The 11,954-nt window shown below is 47.0% G+C and overlaps 1 protein-coding gene across 1 annotated transcript in view; it reads left to right on the plus strand.

Annotated features, from left to right (window-relative positions):
* The window catches only part of LOC130165330 (bone morphogenetic protein receptor type-2-like), a 32,529-nt gene extending 21,406 nt beyond the window's left edge, over positions 1-11,123 (plus strand). The window contains exons 6-13 of the mRNA XM_056370521.1: positions 9-239; positions 3,757-3,871; positions 5,192-5,352; positions 5,814-5,961; positions 6,264-6,400; positions 7,414-7,586; positions 7,696-9,026; positions 9,275-11,123. Of these exons, the coding sequence (XP_056226496.1) occupies positions 9-239; positions 3,757-3,871; positions 5,192-5,352; positions 5,814-5,961; positions 6,264-6,400; positions 7,414-7,586; positions 7,696-9,026; positions 9,275-9,528 (2,550 nt within the window). The 3' untranslated portion in view covers positions 9,529-11,123. The remainder of the gene's footprint in view (positions 1-8; positions 240-3,756; positions 3,872-5,191; positions 5,353-5,813; positions 5,962-6,263; positions 6,401-7,413; positions 7,587-7,695; positions 9,027-9,274) is intronic.
* Positions 11,124-11,954: the final 831 nt, after the last annotated feature.

An 11,954-nucleotide genomic window follows, 5' to 3' on the forward strand; every position in this document is an offset into this window, starting at 1 on the left:
TTTTTCAGCTGATTGGACGTGGCAGATACGGCACTGTGTACTGTGGCTCGCTGGATGAACGGCCCGTCGCTGTGAAGGTGTTCACTGCAGCCAACCGCCAGAACTTCTTAAACGAATGCTCCATCTACCGGCTACCGCTGCTGGAGCACGACAACATCGCTCGGTTTGTGGCTGCTGACGAGCGGACGGGCCAAGAGGGTCGCACGGAGTACCTGCTGGTCATGGACTACTACCCACATGTGAGTACCGAGGCTGTGCCGACTTTTAACCTTGAGGTGTGTGTACATTGAGACGACAATATCCGTGGTTATTTTCCCATCATGCCATGAGTATTAAGTGCTCACACAACGGCAGGACTCAGGACAGATAGTTTGTCGCTGATATTGCTTTCTGCAATATTTAAAGGTTAGATATATGATATTCACCGCCGTTAAATGTCGCACTAGGACACCTGGATCTCAGACCGAAACAGATGCTTCGTTGGCCACCCCTGTTAGTTAGCCAGCTAGCGATAGCAACATTTGCTGAACACATGTAAGATAAGGGTAACAGTAAGTAAGCTGACGTTGCCAATGCTACCGTAGCCGTCACTAATGAAAACAGACGTGTGACATTATGAAGCATCGAGTTACTGACACATGGACAGAGAAAAAGTCCAGCTGGACTCTTGAGCAGCTGGCAGGGTTCTCCTCTCAGAAAACCAGAGCAGGATCTCCGGTAAAAACACTGATGGAGCCGATAAAGGCTTTAAAAACTTTTATGGATTATTTGACGGGGCCACCGGCTGAATGCGATTTAAGCCGGTGGTCAGTCCACCTGCGCTCTGGTCTCATCTCTCTTGCCAAAAAACGTGGTTGAACAGGAGGAACTCACGAGCCACCAAAACAAAGAGCATAGTAAAACATATACAGAGGGGGTGTGGCTTAGTGTGTCTGCTCAGGACGCCATTACTCCACTTTATCTTTACTAAAAAACAGCTGCTGCTGTATTATTGTTTAAAATCTCATGTAAGTTAAAAATGGCCGTGAATGTCTGTGCTAACCATTGTGTTGAATACATGTGACCTCTTCACAGTAAATGTGAAGCAGTAGGAAAATGCTGAGTTAGCATTAGCAGTGACTCAATCCAGCTGTGCTACAGCTGCAGGAAAGCAAACACTATAAACAGTGACGTAGCTCTGTGATGAATTAACATGCATGCATTAATAAAACAGTGGATGCTGCTAAAGAGACGTAACTACATTCAGCGGCTATTTATGAAAAAACAAACATGAATAATAGAAACAGGCTTTGATTTCATGAAAACTTCATGACGTGAGACTTTAATTGATCCACAGTAACCTTACCTTCCAGCATTACCATTAAAGCATTGAATTGATTCACTGAACATGATGCGTCACGATGTTGGTGCATGTCTTTTTTCCTTCTTTGTAAAATCCTAGTTCTTAACTCTGTAGAAAAGCAGCAGCTGTCTCTCCCCTGAATGACACACCTCAGCCACCGTACCTTAACTACTGCCTCTGTTTACACCGTGCGGTGTGTGTTTGGGCTATTATTAAATGATGCAACGCCATGCACTGCTGTCGGTGTCATTTTGCTGCCAGCTGTGGCACATTTGAGAAGCAAAAGCCAGAAAACACTCGGCATGTTTACTATAAAACTGATCCGATTAAATGATTAGCAGAATTAACCGCAAGTAATTTTCTAACGATTGATCAAATCCTAAATCGACATCATCATTTCAGCACTAAACATCATGCACTGGAGCGTAATTTAGACAAACTGAGTTACTCCATCTATGTTGTCAGACCCGTCACCTTTGTCATCCCGGTGGAGTTTGCAGACCTGAGCACAGCAACCACGCACAGAGCAGAGTCATCGCAAATTAAAAGTATAATCATTTCACCCGTCTCAGCCTTTACCACAGATAAATTAACATGCAGCTGGAGAAGTGATGGAAAACATCGACGCTGACCGCGGATAGCTGCCTCTACGAACTCTTCAATATTAATGTGGATACCTAAGAACTGAATACGCTTGCCCTCCGAGCCTTCAGCCTCCTAATTACATGTCAGCTGACCCCCGGCCAGCCTATGAAAGGTGCCCATTATGCATCACAACCATTACTCTAATACACATTGTCATGGGAACGCGGTGCAAGCCAGGCCAGGAGACTGGGACACATAATGCATTCAAGTAAATGATAATATAATTTATTGAAAACGAACAGATCTAATGTAATTTTCTTTAGGAGCGGATGTGCAAATTGTCTTGTGATTGATTTTGAGAGAAAAGATTAAGTGCACGCGCATGTATGTGTATATTTGGTGGGTGTGTGTGTGTGTGTGTGTGTGTGTGTGTGTGTGTGTGTGTGTGTGTGTGTGTGTGTGTGTGTGTGTGTGTGTGTGTCAGGGTCCGGCCAATAACGGATTATCAAGGCTGATGGAGATAATTGAGGAAGGAAATTAATAATATCCAATATAATTTTTGTTGTTGAGGCTCCTCATAAGAGATCATCATCATCATCATCATCATCATCATCTTCACAACAAACGCTTGAAACCAGAATTTCACATTTCATGCGTTTCTCCTGTGAAAGCTTCACAACTCATCTCAACCACAAAGCCTTAACTGGGTGGTGATGAAATATTCTGTAGGCCGCTTTTATTGTGAAACTCTGCTTCCCCTCGGGGAGATCAAAGCACAAGGTGAACCTTTTTAAAGCTCTTAAGTTATAATGTGAGGATAATCTTTTTCGTGCTGAAGTGTTAGACCTGACCTTCTTGGGGTTTTAGTGATGGAGGACACAATGGAAGTTTAATATGAAAGAATTAGTGAACGTCTGGTACAAGTGGATGTGTGTGAGGAGGAGTTGAACACGGAAGTGTGGGTGCTTGCACGTTACTGGGTGGCACAAGAGGACCTTCGCCAATGTTACACCTGTTTCCAGACGATGGCACATGTGACAAAAGCCCTTTGTGTCTCAAGAGGGAGCTGTGGAGAGCGTGAGCTCGAGTGATGTCACTTGAGTCGGCGATGGTTGTGTCTTTAAGCAAACCTCTAAAGACTTGTCCTCATCACCGAGGCTGCGTTAAACATGGACGAGCGCTCCGGTGCTTGAGTTGCACAGGACGACACAGGTGTAGCAGGTAACGAGGGTTTTAAAGGAAGTTATGACGACCAACCGACAGCTCGTCACCCGCTGTACAGATCTGTCACTAATTGTCTTAGGAGTGACTTTGGTTTGGGCTGACAGGCGGACTGAGATGTCACTTATTGCTTATTGGTTTGTGAGTTAGGAAATGAGGAGCACCTCTACGACCCGGCTCCGCTCTGCCCTGAACGAGTTACTTCACCAGTTTATCACCATCAATTTTCTTCTGCAACTTTGACTTGACCTAAACTATTGTTGCCCGCTGGCTGCTCTGTGCTCTCTACTGGAGCTCATACTGTTTTCATTCATCATTCACCTCATCCGTCTTTCGAATGGCCGCCACTCGCTCAGGATCGAGCGCCGCAGGCTCACTTGTCCTCACATGAATGGTCGGACGCACACACACACACACACACATTCACACACACATCACTTTGTTGACTCGTGCTTGAAACAACAGATAAAAGAGTCAGTGATTTTCTCCTCCCCTCATCTGTGTCTCTTCTTCTCTGTCAGATTGTGAAAGTGATACTTATGATTGATTTTCTCCGTGTTCCCTTCTTTCCTTTCCTGTCTCCTCTCCTTTCCTCGTTTCCTCCTCAGGGCTCTCTGAACCGCTACCTGAGCATCCAGACCAACGACTGGGTCAGCAGCTGCCGGCTCGCTCACTCCGTCACCCGTGGCCTGGCGTACCTGCACACGGAGCTCTTCAAAGGAGGTGAGCTGGAGGCCACACACACACACACACACACACACACACACACACACACACACACACACACACACACACACACACACACACACACACACACACACACACACACAGTTAATTACATAACTGCTCACAGTTTACTTCAGCTCAGGTTCCAAGGCTGCTGCTTCCATCTGTTACCGGAACACAAACATATACAAAGAATTGTGGTGGAAAATGGTTGAAGCTTTTTTGTGTCTGTGGCTCAGATTATTTAGAAAGGCTTTCAGTAGTGCGTGTGTGTGTGTCACGCTCTCTATCCCGTCTTACTGCCTCGCTGAGCCGTCTTACTGCCTGCACACTGCAGCTCCACGTGGGTCTGTTTGGCTTGGAGCACCTTGCATCCCTGCATTTCGCCTAACACACGCATACACACTGGGTGCACGCCCAGCCGAGGGTATTTATAGACTGGCCTCAAGCTAGCCTCAGAGAGTGAAAAACGGAGAGAGGGACGAAGAAGGGGGAACAAGGTGCAAACGAGATAGGGACTCGGATGACGTGTGAATATTCCTGTGGCTCGCTGAAATCAGTCAGACAACTAAACGCAGCCTCCACTGTTTGTTTTTTTTCACTTCACTAACCCTCAGCTCCGCGGTTGCACTTGGCCCTACCCCTGCTTTCCTTTCATCAGCACAGATACACATCAAACAGGCTCAGAAGTGAGAGGGGGGGGGGGGGGGGGGGGAGCGCTGAAGTGTAGATTGCTGAAGGAAGAGGGGATATTCTGTTTGTGCAAGTATGAGGCAAATATAAGCGGCGGCCTCCAGCTCCCTCTCCTGCTGCAAGTCTATAAAGTGATGGCAGAGTGTGTTTGTCAGCTCTGTGTGTAGCTGCTAACAGCAGAATCTCCTGGGCTTTGGTACAGTGGACATCCTCCCCCACTCCTCCTGCACATCACTAGCAGGCAGCACATAACTATGGTGGCTGCCACAACTTCCAGGGGCCTGCAGCCTCACTGCTCCCTCTGCTGGACAATGGGATAGTGCAGACAGAGGCTACTCCGTGATATGGTCTTAATCCCATTGTAGTAGATTAGATTAGAGGGTTTAGAGTGTCTGTTGGCGGTGCAGCTTGTTCCAGTGAACAGTGAGTAATGAGGGGGAATGGAAAACTATATGATGGGATTTTGTGGATGTTATCATTCATTAGCATAAACCACAAAAGCAGCCTGCGGTCACTGTATCTAGGAAGCGATGTACAGGCTTAAATTGTGAATGAAAGATTAATGTTTTGCCCTGCGTCTTCTCCTCATCTTCTCCGTGTCATTCTTGTTTCCCTCCCATCAAGACTTGTACAAGCCGGCGGTGTCCCACAGGGACCTGAACAGCCGCAATATTCTCGTCAAGGCTGACGGCACATGTGTCATCATCGATTTCGGCCTGTCCATGAAGCTGACGGGAAACAGGCCGGCACGCCACGGGGAAGAGGAGAACGCTGCTATAAGTGAGGTGAGTGTTCAGGAGGAAGCAGAAGCTCCTCAGTGTCACTGAGGAAACAGCCAGCCAATCAGAAGAGAGGCTCAGACACAAAACAACCTTTTCCTGCTCGAGCTCCAGAGAGAAACGTGAGAGAGCAGATGTAAAACTACTAGTTAGAATAAAATACTGGAAAAGTGTAAATTATGGGTTGTTTAAACAGATTATAATTTATGCAGTTATGCAAAATAATGGATTAACATATTCATTCTGCAATATGAATATGTATGAACAGGTTTAGGTTTTATCTGTTAAAACAGGGAAATCAAACAAAAATAGATCTTCTCCCAGTTTATTTTTACTCACACGCTTAATTACATTTTTTAAAAGTGACAACTGTAACCTTGGTTTTCCTCACCTTCTTCTCTTCTTCACTCTCTTCCTGTCTCACCTTGTCTTGCTTCACCTCCATTTATTCCTCCTCCGTGGACCAGGTGGGGACAATCCGCTACATGGCCCCCGAGGTGCTGGAGGGCGCGGTGAACCTGAGGGACTGCGAGTCGGCGCTGAAGCAGGTGGATATGTACGCCCTGGGCCTGGTTTACTGGGAGACCTTCATGAGATGCACAGACCTTTTCCCAGGTGAGACACACAGACGCTGGAGACAGAAGATTGTATGAAAACTGTTGGTAGATTATGTCGCTTGTAGCACAGCGATCAAATGAGCTACGCTTCTTTAAATACACCACAAACAGCAACACGAGAGCGAGCCCCTCCCATACCTCGTACAGCTCGCTGCAATTAAATGCACATTCATCATAGTGGAGACGCAAAGTTTCCTGTTTGTTGTGAAGAAAGCACAGTTATAAGTGAAATCAATATTTCTGCTGCATGAATGATATCTAAGACGCATCCTTCCTCTCCCGGCTCTGCTCTACCTCCAGGAGAGTCTGTGCCAGAGTACCAGATGGCCTTTCAGGCGGAGGCAGGGAACCACCCAACATTTGAGGACATGCAGGTCCTGGTATCCAGGGAGAAGCAACGGCCCAAATTCCCCGAGGCCTGGAAAGAGAACAGTTTGGTAAATGTGTGTGTGTGAGAGAAAGAGCAGAGTGGGTCTTAAGATACTGTAATAATGAAAGAAAACAGCCAGCAGGTTGTGAAACACGTACAGGATCTACAGCTGTTGTTATTTTCAGAAATCTGACAAACATCTTCGTCTACGTCGCTCATGAAAATTGGGGAAAGAAAAATATTTTTGATCATTTTCGAGCCTTGAAAGTCACGAGAAAGCAACGCTTTCCCATGACGAGACGAGTCCAGAAGAAAAACATCGTTTTACATTGTAAAAATACTTTAATTGTCTCCAACAAAAGCCCAAACAAAATTCTTTTGAGCTGAGAAACAGGTTGTCTTCCAAAGAAAAATGTTTTATCACAACAGCATTCTTCATGTCAGCCATCATCAAAATGGATCAATTTTTTCCTGCAATATGAAAAAGTCCAGTCCAGATGACTTGAATGCCTGTTTTCGGTTAAAGCATCATCCAATATGAAAATGAAACACAGATGCTGCTTTTCTTCTTGAAACCAAATCTTTATATTCCGTGTGTCTCTCCTGTTCCTCGCCCGTTGTCAGGTCGTGGCCGATCGCTTTGGTTGTTTGATGAATGAATCACCTGCGTGTTGCTCACCAGTATCAAACTCTGTGTTTCCAAGAACCTTCAAACCAGAAGAGATTATGTTGTGTCAGACAGAACATGAGAAACATGTGCAGCCCGAACATCACACTATAAAATAAACCACTATTACTCGTCATCTTACAGGAGCTAACGTTAGCATTAGCAGCTGTTTACTCACCAGTCTGGAAGAAACGTTGCGAGTTCAGCATCAAACTTGATTCCTTTACTCGCCAACATCTGTCTCCAGAGGTGGAAACAAACGCCGACGATAAGTCATGTTAGCATGCTAAACAGCTAGCCCCCGGATTTCCAGAAGTTGCATGGTGTAGCTTTTAAACAGGATAGAGATGTGACATGTTGGTTGGCGAGAGGTGCTGGTAGGTGGACTCATCCGCAACCCCGTGTGTCGGCAGGCGGTCCGCTCCCTGAAGGAGACGATGGAGGACTGCTGGGACCAGGATGCTGAGGCCCGGCTCACAGCGCAGTGTGCTGAGGAACGACTGGCAGAGCTGCTCCTCATATGGGACCGCTCCAAGTCCGTCAGCCCCACGCTCAACCCCATGTCCACCACGCTACACAATGAGAGGTAAACACACATCTACGTCTGTCTGATACTAGATCCATTGTGCTCTCCTTTTCTTTAACGTTTTCCTGTTTCCTTCTTGATGTTTTTGTTTTTGTTTTTTTTACATCAGAAATCGTATGACGCCAAAGTCTGGCCCGTACACAGACCATCCATCCACCTACATCGAAGAGCATGAGGGTGTGGCCAAGAACACACAGACGGACACCACCAGCTCTGTGGGTGGCAGAGCTGTGACCGGGACCGGAGAGAGGAACAGGAACTCCATCAATCAGGAGCGGCAGCAGCAAGCCAACGCCCGCCTCCCCAGCCCAGAGGGCAGCAGCACCAGCATGGGTCTGAGAGGAAGCCCCTCGGCCTCCACCACCACCACCACTATAATCTCTGAGTCGGACGGACCCGCGGGGGCGGCCACGGTCCCCGTCTGCCTCCACCTGACCCAGGAAGACCTGGAAACCACCAAGCTTGACCCGAAAGAAGTGGACAAGAACCTGAAGGAGAGCTCGGACGAGAACCTGATGGAGCACTCACAGAAGCAGTTCTGCTCGCCGGACCCGCTGAGCCCCGGCAGCTCCAGCCTCCTGTACCCGCTCATCAAGATGGCCAGCGAGGCCTCGGGCACGTCAGACCCCGCCGCCGCCATGCCCACCACCATCTTCCCTCTGCCCAAGCAGCAGAACCTGCCCAAGAGGCCGTCCAGTCTGCCCCTGCGCACCAAGCCCACCAAGAAGGAGTCGTCGTCATCGTCACTCAGGTTCAAGTTTGGACGTTCAGGCAAGTCCAACCTGCGGCAGGTGGAGGGAACAAAGATGAACATTGGTGCAGTAACAGGCACAAACACGGCTGTCGAGGCTCACCGGGGCGCGGGCACAAACAACATACCCGCTCTACGAGACACGCACGTCAACGGCGGCGTTAACGGCGCTGTTAACGGTCACGCCAACGCTGGTATGTCATCCATGGCCGCGGGCGGAGCGACGGGTTTTGGAGGATCCAGCATAACTCAGAACGGGTCGGGAGCCATGAGGTCGGACGACAGCCGCCTGAGCCTCGGCGTCATCACAGCCAGCCCCGACGAACACGAGCCGCTCCTGAGCCGAGAGCGAGAGCAGCCCGATCCGAGGGACGCGTCCTCGAGCGTCGCCGCCCTCCGCTCGGCCCGACCCAACACCAACAACAACAACAGCAACACCGGGCACGGCCAGGGGGACGGCGAGAGTGAGGGAGAAAGCGATGGAGGAGAGGAGGAAGGGAGCGGAGAAGGAGGAAGCAGGGAAACTACGGCGCCGCCGGGAGAAAGCTCGGGCTCTGGGTCTGGCGCCACAGAGGAAGCTCCGGTCACCATGAGGGGCGAGGCCCTGCTCAGGCAGCCCAGAGCCCGCCGGCCCGAGAGACCCAACTCCCTGGACCTGTCCTTCACAACGCAGGACTTCGCCTCACTAGGTGACTGAACGCACCTCACACATCATCAGCTGTCACCTCCAAGGCTTTGATTTGTCTCAAAATATAAAAAATATGCTATTGGTTGCATTATGGGAAATGTAGGATTCATTGTTTTTGAATTGTAATCGTGATGCTAAAGTGAGCTAGTCTTGATGCCCCTACACAACTCTGGTATTGAATGTGTTTCCTGTCCCCTGGTGTAAAAGGCTGCAGCAGGATACTGATCTCTGTCCCTTCCTGTTGTGCAGGGGAGGGCTTCGTCCAGCCAGACGGAGCCTTGGGGACGGGGGATAAGATCAAGAAGCGCGTCAAGACGCCTTACTCCCTGAAGAAGTGGCGACCCACCACATGGGTCATCTCCACAGACACCAGGGGGCCCGAGGTCAACAACAACGGGTCCACCCGCGGTCAAGGTCACAGTCAGAACCGGCCCAAGTCCAGTTCGGCCATCTACCTGCGGGGGGGGAGCTTGGCCAGCGAGCCCAGCGACACGCATGTGTGAACTCGGACCCTCTGACAATACTGAAAAAAATAACCAGAGAGCGTTTGGTTTCTGTCTGTTGAGCTCTCTGCTCTGAATCAGCAAGAGGAAGCTATGGAGTGTGTCGTGAACAAACAGTCGAGTCTGATCGTGTACAGTAATTAGGTTTGTCTCGCTCCTGTGTGTCTTTCTGATGATGGCATTGCTTTAAATGGAATCCAGCTATGCAGCATTCTCATCCGCTTCTGTTCCCGCTTCTTTTTATTAATCTCCCCTTCGTCAGTTCGTTTCATGTTTCATCCCCATGAGCATAGCGGTGTTTTTGAATGGATTTCCTTTTTCTTCTATGTGCACTTTGAACCGATTAAAATCAGTGTTTAGAAATCCTGTCTGTTGCGACCACGGCGAGAAGTGGTCTATAAACTTAAACTTAAAAAAAAAAAGGCGATGAAAAACAATCAACACTTTGAGCGTTCTCTTTCTCCTGCTCTGCTGTATCAAGCAACTCGAGAGTCGGCTCTGTAAAAGAATAGACGGTCTTAAAAGACGGAACAAACTACTTTAACTTTTTATTTCTTTGATTTGTATGCAATACCATTTTTTTTTTTTTTGACTGTATCCATTTTTTTTGTATCATAATTTTTAATTGTGCAATAGGATGTAGCTTTTAGATGCTTTCAATGTTTTCTTCGCTTCCATTACTTTGTTCATTGTTTTATCCTGTCATTATTTTAAAATGTTAATCTCTGTTGCACTTATGAATAGTCACAATCGTTTTTGTAAACAATCCAACACACACTATCAGCCCCTGACTCAAGAGGAGAACATGGACGACAATCCTCTTCTCTTTTTCTTCTTCTCTGGACTATCTTTAGGGGGCACAAACACTGACAACCGATCCCGGAAGAGTGTGTTTTCATGGAACTTCTCTGCTTGCACAATTACACCAGGAATGGCTCAAACTCTGGGGTCTCGTAACACTACAATCATTCTTTGAATCCAATCCACGGAGGGATCTGTTACAGTGCACTACCACCCGACCTCACTGTGGACTGTTTGGACTGTGTCTCGCAGTCTGTGTGTGACTGAAAGACCAGAAACACTAAGAAAGCCCAGATTCTGCTCTTTGAACTCTGTCGGAAATCAGAAACTAGTCTATTAAAAAAAAAACTAAAAAAAAACCAAACCCCTCCGAAGCACGCTGGATATTATTTCTGCTTCTTGTTGTCTCATCCTTTTGATGTTTGAATGACTGATTCAGTGAGTGTGCGTGTGAATGTGCACGTGTCGTGTTTCTTTCCATCAGCAAGCATTAAAACTGTTGGGGCCTAGCGCTGTACAGGCGTGCTGAAATGTCATTGTACTCATTCTGTATTTTCAGCGCTGCTTCAGGGCATATGAAAAGATCTCATTTATGTTTTTGTAATTTGTAATTTGTATGAAAAAAAACATGTATGTGTATTGCATTGATATTTGCATCATTTTTATGGAGTTCTGTTTTGCATTCAATGGACATGGCCTTTGATTCCATTGCTATGCGTATGCTCGGTACAGTTTCTGTAAACATTTTCAAGTCAATATGGAAGAAAAAAATCTCAATAAATGTATGAAATAATTGTTGGGTTTCTCTGTTAAGAACATGTCTCATTGAAGGTTTCAGGCTTTATAATCTGAAAGTATTGTAATAGGAAAAATATCAGTCATTTTAAAATGACATCAACAAGATACTTGCTTCAAATATAGTGTAAAAACTTTGTTCCCTAAAAAAAAATAAGCAATATCCCACGAGAGGAAGTGATATTTTACATCTCTCTCCTGTGAAATTGCATTTATACAACAGTTCTGTTGTCGAGCGCCATGTTGGTAAACAACAAGTTTATTTAATAATTTATTTAGCTTCGTCAACACAAATACTTCCGCAACTGCTAAGCAACGCATAAACAATTTCCTGACGCCCATAAATCATTTAATACAAATGTTATTTCTGGAAGTATATTCATCTTTGCGGTGCAAAGCTGGCCACAATTAAAGATAGATAACGACCGTTAGTGTTAGCGGAGTGATACATGTAGTTAAAAGTCCCAGTGTCGTACTCATCAGCACTCATGGAATGCATCTCGTCCAATCAAATTACCTGGCCGGAACTAGCTTGTGTAATGTGTTATGCTAAATGTGAAGCTACGGCTTGTAGATATGTTTGAATAGTTTATCCGGAACTATTTGGTTACTATTTTCGGACAAGAGCAGCAGCAAGTGATAAGTAACGGTTCTGTTACTCAAGTGCCGATCCTAAATGTTGTAATGTTGGGTCTCCCCGCAAGTGGCTGAGGTCGACACAGGAGGGAGACATTTCCCTTCCTCCACTTGTTTACTTCACTTCTCCTCTCCGCCGTCTGCTCCACGCGCCCTAGCAACTGCAGCATCAGCACGGGCAACGCGGCGTTGGG

Source organism: Seriola aureovittata, chromosome 24 (assembly GCF_021018895.1).
Source record: "Seriola aureovittata isolate HTS-2021-v1 ecotype China chromosome 24, ASM2101889v1, whole genome shotgun sequence".
Taxonomy (NCBI): domain Eukaryota; kingdom Metazoa; phylum Chordata; class Actinopteri; order Carangiformes; family Carangidae; genus Seriola; species Seriola aureovittata.